This window comes from Lolium rigidum, chromosome 3 (assembly GCF_022539505.1).
Source record: "Lolium rigidum isolate FL_2022 chromosome 3, APGP_CSIRO_Lrig_0.1, whole genome shotgun sequence".
Classification (NCBI taxonomy): domain Eukaryota; kingdom Viridiplantae; phylum Streptophyta; class Magnoliopsida; order Poales; family Poaceae; genus Lolium; species Lolium rigidum.
In genome coordinates, this window is record NC_061510.1 from 66,340,547 (window position 1) to 66,354,958 (window position 14,412).

The 14,412-nt window shown below is 47.5% G+C and overlaps 1 protein-coding gene across 1 annotated transcript; it reads right to left on the minus strand.

Moving 5' to 3' along the window:
• Positions 1-2,601: 2,601 nt before the first annotated feature.
• On the minus strand, positions 2,602-3,086 carry LOC124696541. Its single transcript, XM_047229257.1, has 2 exons — positions 2,894-3,086; positions 2,602-2,789 (listed from the first exon to the last, which is right to left on the minus strand). The coding sequence occupies exons 1-2, from the start codon at positions 2,976-2,978 to the stop codon at positions 2,623-2,625; spliced, it is 252 nt and encodes an 83-aa protein (XP_047085213.1). The 5' UTR covers positions 2,979-3,086; the 3' UTR covers positions 2,602-2,622.
• Positions 3,087-14,412: the final 11,326 nt, after the last annotated feature.

Below are 14,412 nucleotides of genomic sequence, written 5' to 3' on the forward strand. Positions count from 1 at the left end.
TGGAAATTTGGGGTGTTACAAAACCCGTCCCGATTGCCAGCCTTAATCCTGAGACGGTGCAAGTGAGCCATGTGACAAAGAAAAAAATAGCGCGCTATAACAAAATAGCGTGGGTCTAAAAATACGCTTTTAGCATGTTATAGCGTGCTATTAACGCGAATAGCGCGCTATAGCGCCGAAATAGCGTAGCGTCGGCTCTCCAGATATGCTATAGCGTGCTATTAGCATTGGAATAGCGCGCTATTTTTTTCATGTGTGATATACACAAATACAAATTATCTTGTCTATCTTATTTGGATCATTAGCCTCGTCCATTGGATTTATATGTTCAATGTAAGTAAGAAGCATGTTCTTGATTTGGCCCTATTTGGTGCTCGTTTTGCTTTTTTTCGTTACAACGGGGGCTTTACATCTTTGCGCACGCACTGCTTATGCACGAGGATGCGGCGGAGACAAGGACGAGATCAACATGGGGTTATGGTGATGGCGATGGAGTACTTAACAATGTATGTAGTACGTACATGAGAAACTAGAGGCACTGTGTTGTGTATTTTATAGTAATGGATGTACTCATGTTTGCAACTATTGTATGAACGACAGCTTGTAGTACCAACAGACTACTGTATATATGGCAACTTATATTGTATGTATACTGATTTTTTTTTAAATCGTAACACACTAGTAGCTAGCGCGTGAAGGTGGTAACACGCTACGGGTATTCAGCTATTGGTAGCGTGCGAGTGCCGCACGATACCAGTATCACAAATACCGGTAACATGTGCCGGCTGCACGTTATCAATGCCGTGATATCGGTAGCGGGTGAGGAGCCATTACCAGTGGCGTAATATCGTTAGTGTGTGAGGGCCGTTACCAAGGAGCTTTTCCCTACTAGAGCGAGTTGAAACAGCTCTTCTTTTTTGCACCAGCGACCGCTTCGGATACATCTTCTTGTCCTGGAAAATCTTTCTTGAGCTCGTTCCAAATCATACACTGCTGCTGCTATCCGAATATTCCATAGTTTACTAGGGAATTGAAAAATATGTACATGCAAAACTTTATTTCAATTTGAAAAAAACTTTGAAATGCCATTTTTTTCAAGTTTTGAATAAGCAGATGCGTCTACTCATGTTCAACTAGCTGTTTTCTGCCATGACGTACGCTTTTTTTTTTTTCCGAAATGGTTAAGATGTCATGAGCTAATGAAATGTTATCGACGAGCTACTGGCCATTTCGGACCGTGTTAGTCTCTAGCAGGTTGCAGGTTAGGCTATCTCTTGAGCACTTCTCTTTGCCATATTTTTTACTAGTTGTATGCCTGTCCTGGCCTTTCTTCTATAAAATACGATAGACCTTTTAGTGTGTATTTTAGAAGGAAAAAAAAGCTAAAAAACAGGTGATGCCAAGGATCACTTCGTTTCATAATTAAAGCTAATTTAGCAAAAGAAAAGCGGAGGGAGTAATATTTAGTTCAAGGATGCACACCAAGACACGACACTCCATTAGCATTCCAATCTGAAAGAAACTCATGTGACTAAGGTATATGCCCGGCCCGGGAGGCCGGGAGGCAGCAGCATCGGAGAAGTATCGCAAGACCGACAGAAAACTCTCGCTGCCACTGGTCGGATAGGGCAATTTACCATTATTAAGAGTCACGAATGACCTCTACTTTTTTTTCTCCAGGATGCTAAAGTCAGTCCAACAATCGACCGAAAGCTCTGTCTTTTTCCTCTTCTCATATTTTTAAGAGGAATACTTACGGCTTAAGCTACCGATTTAAAGACGCTAACCAGGTAGTAGCTCCGTGGTTGCATATCAGATTAGCAGTAGTGATCATCTTTGGTTAGCTGAAGTGTGACTAAGCGAAGATATTAGTTGGGAAATAAAGAGTGGCTATTATTGGTGGCTTTGCGCCCAGTCAGTGTGTGGTGATCGGTTTCTCTGCTTTGATAGGCTCGTAGGGTCGTAGGGAATGGTCCGTGGCGATCTGCTTTGATATGCAATGAAAAGCTGAAAACTACGGCACGGCGCATCGAGGCTGTATGGGGACAGGTCAGGACTGAGATGTCAAAATCTTGGTGGTACTAGTAATCAATTTGCTGGTCGGCAGAAATAGCTTTCCAAGCAACCACCGGGCTGGCCCCCCAGGATGGGATATTCTAGTGTTTCGGACCTGGTGGGTTCCCTGAACCCAAGGGCACCTGCTGAAAGAGGTTTCTGTCTGAAACCTGAACACACTGGCCGCATAACGCAAAGATTTCGCTGAATCGCGTTGTAATACATGAACACATGAGTCAGGTTGCAAGCAAAAGGAAGGAGAAGAAGTCGTGTAATATGTACTCGATCGAACTGTAAACAAGGAGACGATCGGCTCTGTTTCATTCACATACCCCAGGCATCATCATCATCGTCTACATGAGAGTCGAGTGATACAGACGGGGAGGAATGCACTACACACCTCAGAGCACAGAGCAGCAACACACGGCGGCGGGCGGTACAGACAGAAGAGACGGACCATAGAGAAGTCAATTTCCGGTAAGTAAAGAGCTAATTATGCGGCGGGCCGGCGACGAAGACGAGAGCCGCGCCTCGGCGCCTGGCGACCTGGAGCGATCGGGGGCGGGGCTAGATGTCCCTGCAGAGGCGGAGCCTGTCGGCCCACGGCTTCGGCTGCCGGAACCTGCTGTGGCGCCTGGGTGGCGGCGCCGTCGAGGTGCGGCTGAGCATCTCCCACATGACCCGCACGTCCTCGTACTCGCACGTGCTCACCTCCTGCCGGAGCCGCCACAACCCTGCAGATCAAGAGTAACCAGCGACGCCGGAGTCAGTTCGCAGTCCAGGCTAGGTAGTAGCCATGGATCCAATGGAAGAAAAGCAGAGGAGCTCTAATTCTTACCTGACTGGCGAACCCCGAAGCGGGCGGCGACGCCGAGCCAGACCCGCCGCACCGGCAGCACGACGCGCTCCCACCAGGAACCCATCGCCGGTGGTCGTCTTCGGATTCGGTGTCGCCGGAGACCAGACCAGACAGCAGAGCTCGAGCTACGGAGTATCCTCTTCCTCCTCTGGTTTCCTCTTCTCCACCTCCCGGCTATGACACCGGGGTCTGGGTCCTCTGCTGGGCGCCCGTATATGTACACGCGGGGAGACAAGTACCGAACCGACCGCACGCACCCGCCGATGCTTCCATTCTCCAGGTCGCCGACACGCGGGCCCGTCGTGGTGGTCTCCCGTGGGGCCGCGGTGCCGTGAGACGGGGTACCGGAGAGGGCAGGTGCGGGGGTTTGTTAACGGGGGGCGGCGGGCACGTGCCGGAATCCGGTAGGCGGCAGTCGCCACACGTATGCGCGGGTCCTGATAAAGCGGGGCCCACCCTGGATTTTCATCTGCGCGCGTGTGTGGCGGTTGAGCGGTCGTTACGGGGCCGTGTCAGTGGATGATGGATCGACCGATGGAGTTAGGTCGCCCGCGCGTTTGGGTCCTTGTCAGCTGCTACTGCTACTAGGAGTAATCTGCAACGGCGAGTGGTTTCTGAAGACGTCAGTGCTCGCTTGCCTCGTGGCGCCTCCGCCGTGGCAGCGTGAGGTGTAGCAGGGGCCACCGTTGATGGTTAAGCTGAATAGAACTAGGTGGTTACTTTAAACCTAGATTAGCAGGTGGCGTCTATGAAAGATGCAAACAGAGCTTGGCTCTCGTGGTTAGGTTCCTTGTGGTGGAACCAGCTGCACTGAGGTTCAGTCCTGACTGCGTACGTGTGTTGCGTTACCTGGATTTATTCTAGGTTTTAACCGCGCTATGTTTTCGGTGGTAGGTGACGTGCCCGGTCAACGACGAGGCGCCGAGTGGTGACTTCGTCAACCTCAAGATATGCCGCTCAGTCCCTCGGAGGTGCTCATAGGGGTAGGGTGTGCGTGCGTGCGTTCATAGGGGTGTTTGTACGTGCGTGTTTGTGAGCGTCTGCGTTGTACTGTGTTCTCAAAAAAAAGTCTATGAAAGATGGATCCAGTCGTTTCCAGTGCCACTGCCGAGACACCTCGCGGTAACCGACGCGTGCCTGATGATCAGCTCATCGATCGGTGGTCGCGCGAGTGGCGGACGCAGAAAAAAGTTAATGGGTAGGCACACATCCAAAAAAAAAAAAGGGCGCGGTCGCTGCGGCCGGGGCCGCCGTGCAGGAGCAGCATCACCCCGCCGCTCGCCGTCGTCCTCGAAGGAGGCGAGGTGCTTTAAGTTCATCCTCTGCATTGACGACGACCCCCTCCGCATATCGGTGGTCGCGCGAGTGGCGGACGCAGAAAAAAGTTAATGGGTAGGCACACATCCAAAAAAAAAAGGGCGCGGTCGCTGCGGCCGGGGCCGCCGTGCAGGAGCAGCATCACCCCGCCGCTCGCCGTCGTCCTCGAAGGAGGCGAGGTGCTTTAAGTTCATCCTCTGCATTGACGACGACCCCCTCCGCATCAAGTTGCTACCGGACAAGTTTGCCGAGTCCATCGACGACGCCGAGCCGGCCGAGTTGCTGGGCCACCTCTGGCGCAAACGGACGCGCAGGCAAAAACGACAATTTCCGTATCCACGAGGCGACACAAACGGACGAATGCGATCAATTTGAACGTCTAATTTATGTCGCCCTGTTCGAAATGCTCAGTCCTTCCAACAAGTATGTAATATATCCACTTGCCCTCTATCTATTCAAGTATTATGTCAGAAGGATGTCTACTTCCTCTGGTGTGTTTGTAAGGTGCTCAGAGAAGTTTAGAAGATGACTGTGGAAGTTCATGACAGCGACCTGATCAATTAACTGTTAATGTAGTCATAGTTCAAAAAACACCTGTTAATGTTGTCCGCTGAAAACCTGGAGCGGAGCGGACAGTTCTCCATAGTCCATACTCCACTCGAGCGGAGATGCCGTCAGGCTTAGGCGGGCCGGCGGCTGGCCGAGCTCGAGCAGCGACGCCGACAAGGGGCCCAGCCGCCCAGATGAAGGCGAGCGGCCAGCGACGGCAGCGAGGGCGCAAGAGGCAAACCGGCGATGAAGGGGATCGACCGACCGGCAGGAGGGCGGAGACGGCAAGCCGGCGAGCCGGCGAGGAGGAGGGGGATCGACCGGGACCGGTAAGAGGAATGGAGGAGGGGAATCGACAACACGATACGTTTCCAGTAACCGAAGGTCGAAGGGGTCCTGGCTTCGTACGGGTGCGATGTTTTTTCCTTCTTCCAATTGATAAAAATTCTGAAATTGGGGTAGTAAGAAAATGTCTGACATTTTAGGGTGGGCCACGGCCCACCCGGCCCACCCTGTGTGTCCGCCCATGGGTCGCGCCGACACATGCGTCTGTAATGAATAGCAGGGCTCCCACGTACGTCTGGTCTGTCGTCGTGCACCACGAGTATAGTATTGAGCCGGCGATGCTGGCAACATCTGTGCTATGGGTGTTGTTGGTGCTTCGAGGTTCTTCTAGCGGGCGTGTGTGCGCCGGTTGGTGAAGTTGTGCACACAGAGGGAAAACCAAAAACAACCCGCCATTGCACCAGAGGGGAAGAAGAAGAAAGGCCCCCCCCCCCCCCCCTCTCCCTCACAACAACTCCAAACCCTCCATTCCCCCATTGCCCGCCGCCACCCACCTCCACCCTAGCTGGCAGCCCTAACTTGCCACCTCGCCGCACCGCCCTGCTGGCCTGCTCAAAGCTCCGGCATATCATCCACCACCAACCCGGCATCCCACTAAGCCCCATCCGACAATTTTTCTAAGGCTGCCTAATATTAGTGTTATAGCTAGCAATTGAATTATATGTAAAAATGCATGTATATATGTGGTGTATCAACCATACCGTCAAATATAATTGAAATGTGCTATTGTTGTATTAATGATGAAATGTTGCATGTGTCACCGGTGCACCTGGGGATGCAGGTACTACTAATAGGTGCACTACCAACACAAATTCATGCACAGTTATCGAAGTAAAGCAATTTGCGATGTTTCGTAAAAGCAGACAATTAGGTTAAACACATTGTGTGTGGATCTAGGCAAAATCACACACCCAACCATTATAACCTTATCTGATCTAGCATAAACGCATTCACAAACGGTTGAATAAATCATATGCGTTCCCCCGCAAAAAAAAAAAAAAAAGAATAAATCATATGCGTTTTGGAGACTCATCGACCACCTTGCATAGGTGAAGCATCATGGAGTCTATACTGGGCTATGGCCCAGTCATCCCAAAGTGCTGTTTTTTTTGTTACTACTGCATATGATCCAAGCCCGTGAATGTATCCGGCGGAGACTGTGACTGACGAACCGAGTCGTCTTCCTCATCGTAGCTACCACTGGTATACGCATGTGTTCCCTCTAGCTCACTTCCACTTCTCTCGTCCCCCAAAATCCCCTTTTCTAGGTATTGCTTTCCCTCTAATTCCCATGGCCAAGCTGGCTAGTCTCCGCTTCTTCTCTTGTTCATCAAATCCAGCCTAAACCTAAGCAAACTGCAGGTCCAATTTTGATTGTAATGGTCCGGTGGTGATCAATTGGTGGCCATAGCCCTTGTAGCATGAACATTGCTAGTGAGGCATCAAATGGAGCTATGTATGCAAGAAATGGGGTCATGGAGTGTTTAATCCGCTTGCTGTATAGCTGATCAGAAACTAGAAAATCACCTTACATTGTTGGATTGCCGATTGTGATATTTGCAGCTTTTATTGTGGCTACACATACACATTAGTTTAGATGCTCCGCTTTTCTTTAAACTTGTCTTTTAGTAATTGTGTGTAAGTCCATTAGGTAGCTGAGTAGCTTCACTTTGGTTGAAGTCTTAAGATAAAGCTATGGAGTAATATTACAAAAGAAAACGAGACGATGCCATCGCAACCGCCGAAGGTGCTCCTACTCCTGAATCTAAAACACAAATTTTTTTTTGCAAGAATTGCATGTGAATTTTGTCTTTTTTTGGTTTTATAGGCAAGTGGCCCTCCTTTTGTTTTCCGCCAGGCTGCGTCACCTTGCATAGTGATGGTTCGGCAAATGGTGTACGACGGGCCATTTTGGCAACGTGTGAGGGGGCATGTTCTGTACTAACGAACACATTCCATTTCTCAGGCACAATAAGAAATTAAGTTACTATGCTAACTTGTGTTTTAGAGAACCACATCTTGACTGAATGAAACACATTACTAATACGAACTGCAGGCTAATCACCACAATTCGTCTGATGGCTTATTGGCTACACGTGCCATGACACGTCTTGAGAAGCTGGACCATGGGTTCATAAAGAAATGTGGCAATCATTTTCTTGCTCTTATTTTTAAAGAATTTGTTGGGGTGGTCAAAGGCTGTAAGTGAATAAGAAAATGCAAAGAATGGAAGAAAAGGACCAAACCAATTGTCATTCGTATAGCAAGCTAGTCAGGAGAGTGGACTAATGGAACCGGCCGGCATGTGAGCTCAGATATCTCACCGCACGTTCTTGATCGCGCTTGGTCAGTTATAATGGCGGAAAGTGCATATATTCGCTCCACAGTACCGAATACGATGTCTACATTCAGGCATTACGCGAGACCGTCTGAGGTACCGACCCTGATAAACAGTTCCTTTTGGTCAGGACTGTCCACCACGGCACCGTGCATGTCGGAGGTAAAACCGAAAATTTACGCCACCAACACACTTTAAGACCTCCCCGGCCCATCCCACGCCCAGTGGTTACCTTCTTCCCTGGACAAATTCCAGCCGCATCCTTTTTGCTCCTCTGCCCATCCGCCCACAACCGATCCGCTCATTACCACCATAGGGCACCTCAAAAGGAAGTGCATACAGATCAAGGACACCACAAGCGTTGCAGATGGCGGCCGGCCAGATCCAACTGTCCGCTGCGTCAGTTGTTCTGGATCTATCGCCGGTGGCCGGAGCGCGTGACGGCGACTCGAGAAGTGGCTCTGTCAGCCCACCTCAAGGACAACCTGTGGAGCTCGCCACTTCCGACGATGCAAGCCTATCGGAGATAAGCTCTGCTGTTGTGTCAAGCACCAGCCTACCGCCAAGCATATTCATTGGCTCGTTGACGGCGGACGGCGACAGCCATGTCTATCCTGCTTCGGAGCGCACCGCTCGGTGAGAGGATGCAGACGACTGGGACATGGCGACGGAGCTTTGGCACATGCGATATGATCTACAGCTGACTGAAACAATGGCGACGATGGCAAGGTGGTGGAGGAGCTGTGGTCCGAAACCTGTCCTCCCTCTGTGCTTAAATAGTGGTCGCGGTAAAACTTGCCCGTTTCTGTCCGTTATACAGGAACTACGGCTGGTCCAGCACCAAACGCGTCTGTACCTAGCGGCCGGCAGCTGACTGGCCTGACGCTGTCGGCCATGGACCATCTAATTTTGCTGTTCATCCCTTGTAATACACGAATCATACGCCGCCGCATCTGACTTTATACATCATGTGGTCCTTCAGCTGCACGAATCATGGATTGTTTGCAGCCTTAGATGCGGCGGGATCAAATGCCGAGCGGTTCAACCACGAGTTTTCCGCTAGTCAGCCTCCATTATGACACGGCGATAACAGGCACTAGAGTATACAAGCAGTGCCATGAAAGCTAGGCCGACTGCCAGTGCCACGCTAGCGACCCGATGGAAATATGGGTCGGAAACGCCCATGGCTGGATGGCCACCAATGGAGACCGACCGCCAAATCGTCCCGCGCGCCTCCGAGGCTTTGGTGTTCCTCTCCTCCTGTCGGTGGTGGTTAAAGCCAGCAGATTTATCCTCATCCCCATCTCCGATCGCAACTGCATCGGGTCATTGTGTATGGCCGAGGCGAAAGCCTTGCTCGGCGTTGGCCGATGCTGACCGCGACGATGTCTGTGGACATCGTTTGACGAGGGGGCTCCTCAGCAATGTCCACCATAAGAGGCTTAGGGTTGACGAAATCCTACAAATTAGCACGAGACATCGGATACCAAACGAACAGAAGGCGAGATTTATCCAGGTTCGGGGTCCTCGATGAGGTAAAACCCTTACTACTGAAAAAAGTTACAATGGGGCAGCCGAAAGACTGCGTTGTGGTGAACTCGCCGGAAGGTAAGGTTTCTAGGGTTTGGTGTATGCGAGATTGTGTAGGATGATTTCGATGTCCTCCGGCAGGCCCTCTCCTGGCCTTTATATAGGAGGTCAGGTCCCGAGAGTTCCGCTCGAATTCAACTATGTTACAATGAGATCTAATCTAATTTTTCCTTATTCAATGTTTCCTCGCATTCTCCATCAAGAATCCGTCTCCTTCTACCTTTCATCCACCGTAACCGACGTATTAGTTCATTTTGGGATGCAGTGTCCTTCATGGATCCCTTGTTGGGCTAGAGGAGGTAGACCAATGTTGGGTACCCGAAGGGTAATGCCTACATCATTGTTTCCTTGTTGGGGGCGTGGCCATGGCCTTCACTATGTCGGTTCTCTCCTCGGTTGCCAGGGAAACCCTAGGCCCGGTCTTCCAAACCAGCCAGCGGCAGCGCCACGGCGTCGTTATCAGGTTGAAGACGTTGTCTTGGCAATGTAGGGTGAGTACAATGCGACATTTGGAGGCTGGGGCGAGGTGTTGCGCTGTTGGTGCTAGCCGCTGCCCAAGGATTGGGCTTCGAGGGCGCAATGTACGACATGGTGGATGCAGCTGGATCGACGTCTTCCCTGAGTCTGTTGGGACCCTGCCTTCTTCTCGTCGTCTCCTCTTAGAGTATGAGAGGAGGTACGTTGGTCCCGATAGACTGGGAGTCGAGGTCGAGCTTTGGTTGTGTCTTGCTTGGTTCGTGACTCGATCTTGAAACCTGATACGTCCAAAACGTATCTACTTTCCCGAACACTTTTGCTATTGTTTTGCCTCTAATTGTGTATTTTGGATGCAACTAACACGGACTAACGCTGTTTTCAGCAGAACTGTTCTGGTGTCTCGTTTTTGTGCGTAAATCCAACTTTCAGGAAAATCCTCGGAATTTATGCGAAAGGTCCTATTTTCCCGAATACCGACGGAGCCGGAAGGGCAAGCCGGTGGGGGCCCGAGGGCCCCACACACTAGGCCGGCGCGGCCCAGGAGGGGCCCGCGCGGCCCTAGTGTGTGGCGGCCTCGGCTGGCCCCCGACGCCCTCTTTCGGACTACTTATTGCCTTCGACCTAAAAACGCACGGAGAGAAGTCGAAGTCGCCAGAAACCCTCCAGAACGCCGCCACATCGCGAAACTCCGTCTCGGGAGCCAGAAGTCTCCGTTCTGGCACTCCGCCGGGACGGGGAATTGGAGGAGATCATCGCCATCATCACCACCGACGCCTCTCCATCGACCAGCCATGTTTGCCCCATCCATGTGTGAGTAATTCCCCTGCTGTAGGCTGAAGGGGATGGTAGGGATTGGATGAGATTGGTCATGTAATAGTATAAGATTGTTAGGGCATAGTGTCTAGTGTCCGTAATTGGTACTTTGATGATATTGTTGCAACTTGTTATGCTTAATGCTTGTCACTAGGGCCCGAGTGCCATGATCTCAGATCTGAACATGTTATTATTTCATCATGATATTCATTGTTTATGGTCTTACCCGCAAGTTGTATACACATGTCGCTGTCCGGAACCAATGGCCCCGAAGTGACGAAATCGGGACAACCGGAGGGGATGGTAGTGATGTGAGGATCACATGTGTTCACGGAGTGTTAATGCTTTGCTCCGTACTCTATTAAAAGGAGTACCTTAATATCCGATAGATTCCTCGAGGCCCGGCCGCCACCGGCTGGTAGGACAAAAGATGTTGTGCAAGTTTCTCATTGCGAGCACGTACGACTATAATTGGAACACATGCCTATTGATTGCTTTGTACTTAGACACCGTTTTATTATTATCTCGCAAATGCCCCGCTTGATTGTTACATGAGTTTCTCTCATCCATGCAACGCCCGTTATCCGATCCCCGTGCCTACGGTATTCTAATCCCGCTTGTTTACTATAATCACTACTGCTGTCTCTCGTTACTCTGTCGTTGTTATTTCACTACTGCTACTGCTATAAAACTGTTACTACTAATAAACTCTTGCGAGCAAGTCTGTTTCCAGGTGCAGCTGAATTGACAACTCCGTTGTTAAGGCTTTCAAGTATTCTTTGTCTCCCCTTGTGTTGAATCAATAAATTGGGTTTTACTACCCGCGAAGACTGCTGCGATCCCCTATACTTGTGGGTTATCAAGATCATTTTTCGGCGCCGTTGCCGGGGAGCATAGCTTTATTTGGAAGTTCACTTGGATTGATATTGTTCGCTGCAAATTCTCCATCATGGGTAAACCTCGCGATCCTAAAGTCGCCATATTACCATCCACTACAAGAAAAGGTACAACTCTGAGTACCTCCGCTACTCTTGATTCACCATCTGTGATAAGTCGACTTGTTTCACCGCCACAAGCTTCACTTGCTCGGTATTTCTGCCGAATCTGAAAACTCTCATAATATTGATAATGTTTCGCTTCGTGCTTGATGATAGTGGTTCATTGGGATCTTTTCTAGATGCTACAATTGCTAGGTCTAGACAAATTGAAAATACTGAAACTCCTAATGCTACTACACCTGTTAATTCACCTGAACTTGATTATTCTAGTGATGATCCTGATGAAGATTATGTGGAGCTTAATGATGATTTTATTAATAGATGCAATGCTACTGCTGATGCAAGTAAAATTAAAAGTTTCTCACACAATATACTGTTAGACATAAGTTATCTCCTGATCCTAAATTTGCCACATCTCCTATATGCATTAAGGATAAAGATTATGATTTTTCTCTTGATCTATCTCATATAGCTATTGTAGAGAAAGCACCCTTTTGTGGTACTGAAAAAGAAAGTGCTGGTAGAACACATGATTGAACTTTCTTGTATGAGTAGTTTGTTTTCTGATGATGTCAAGATGCGTACTTATTTTGTCGCTAAAATTTTTCCTTTCTCATTAAAGGATGATGCTAAAACTTGGTATAATAATTTGCCTCCTGGTTCTATTAAAAGTCCAACTGATTTACGTGATGTTTTCATTCGAAAATACTTTCCTGCTAGTGCTCAACATGTTGCTTTACAGAAAATTTATAGATTTGACCAGGGAGATGAAGAGAAATTGCATGAGGCTTGGGCAAGATTTTGTTCTCTTATCAGAGCTCGACCTGGACATGATTTAGAAAAGAATGATCTACTTGATATATTTTATAGTGGACTAACCATTGAGTCTAGGGCATATTTGGATAGTTGTGCTTGGTTGTGTTTTCGGGAAAAGAACTCCAGTGCGAAGTCGAAGAATTATTGGCTAAAATAGGCCGGAATCATGACGATTGGACTACGCTCGAACCAATTCCAACGCCAATATTGAAGAAGAGGGGTTTAATTAAATTGAATGATGAAGATATGAGGGAAGCCAAGAAGTCTCTCAAGGAGAAAGGTATTAAATCTGAAGATGTGAAGAATCTACCTCCCATAGAAGATATATGTGAGATAATTCCCCCTTCATCCATGATTGAGGTAAACTCCCTTGGCGCTTTACTAGGGAAGATATTCCGTATTCAAAACCTCCTACGCAATGCTTAGATGAGTTTGATAATTATATTGTTAAGCAAGAAAATTTTAATATGAGAGTAGAGAATCACTTAATGGAAAATTCTCGAGCTATTGGTGAATTGCATGGTATTGTAGAGAGAACCTCCAATGATGTTAAGATGCTTGTTAAACATTTTCAAATGGTTCAAACTCAAATTGATCAACTTACTAAAGTGCAAAATGATTTATTAAAAAATAATTCTAAAGAGAAACATGCTTATGAAGTAACAACTAGAGGTGGTGTCTCTACCCAGGATCCTCTATATCCTGAAGGGCATCCCAAAAGAATTGAATAAGATTCTCAACGAACTGAAACTAGTGCTCCATCTAAGAAAAAGAAAAAGAAACATAAAACTATTGTGGAATCCTCTGAGCCTGTTAATGATCCTAATAGTATTTCTATTTCTGATGCTAAAACTGAAAGTGGTAATGAACATGATAAAGATAATGATAAGAATGATGCTTCTGATAAAGAAGAGGTTGAAGAAGAACCTGAAAAGCATGTTAAAAATAAGAAGTATACTAAAGAAGATTTTATTGCTAAGAAACATGGTAATGAAAGGGAACATTGGGTGCAAAAGCAAATGCCTTTTCCTGCTAAGAAATTAAAATCAAAGGAAGAAGAACACTATAATAAATTTTGTGATTGGATGAAACCTTTATTCTTGCAAATCCCTTTAACTGATGCTATTAAATTGCCTCCTTATTCAAAGTATATGAAAGATATTGTTACTAACAAAAGGAAAATCCCCAATGAGGAAATTTCCACTATGCTTGCTAATTACTCTTTCAATGGCAAAGTTCCAAAGAAGTTGGGCGACCCGGGTATACCGACTATTCCTTGTTCTATTAAGAATAATTATGTTAAAACTGCTCTATGTGACTTGGGAGCCGGTGTTAGTGTTATGCCTTTTTCTCTTTATAAGAGACTTTACTTAGATAAGTTGATACCTACCGATATATCTTTGCAAATGGCTGATAAATCTACAGCTATTCCTGTTGGTATATGTGAGGATGTTCCTGTTCAAGTTACTAATAACCGCTTGATATTAACTGATTTTGTTGTGTTGGAAATGCCCGAAGATGATAATATGTCTATTATTCTTGGGAGACCTTTTCTTAACACCGCAGGGGCTGTTATTGATTGCAATAAAGGAAAAGTTACTTTCAATGTTGATGACAAGGAGCATACCGTTTATTTTCCCAAGAGGATTGAGAAAGCATGTGGAGTTAATACAATTTCTAATGTGAGAACTATCAAAGTGGGAACCATTGATTGTCCTATATATGAGCCTAAAGAAGAATATCAAACTCTTGTGATAGGATCCATATCAATACAATTCAAGGTAACATGATTGATTTGAGGTTTATTTCTTCTTATGCTATGTAAAATTTATTTGGTGGCAAGACTTGATCAACCTTGTTAACAAATACTTTTTATATGCATAGAGGAGGTAAAAAACATCTATTTCTTCCTCCACTTGTTCTACTTGCTGTAGCACTTTTGTTTTGTAAAGTTCCTTAGTTAGTTAGAGATTTCAAAAAAATTTCTGGCCAGTAATAATAAACTTAATACCCAGAAATGTGCATTTTTCAAAGTTTTCAAAAATCCACAAAAATTATACCGTTGGTCCTATTTTTCGACGAGGCACACTGGAGCACCAGGGATGACCAGTGGGGCACCCCAGGTGGCACCCCACGGCCGGCGCGGCCCGCAAGGGGGCGCGCCACCCTGGTGTGTGGGTCCCCCTTTGCCCCACTTCAGCATCTCTTCCTCCCACACTCTTCTCTCTCCCGAAAAACTCGCACCGGTTCCTCTC

Excerpts from the sequence above, each read along its gene's own strand:
- LOC124696541 (XM_047229257.1), bottom strand. The coding sequence starts at position 2,978 with ATGGGTTCCTGGTGGGAGCGCGTCGTGCTGCCGGTGCGGCGGGTCTGG. Across the intron at positions 2,790-2,893 it reads CTTCGGGGTTCGCCAGTCAG|GGTTGTGGCGGCTCCGGCAG; the intron begins GTAAGAATTAGA and ends CTTGATCTGCAG.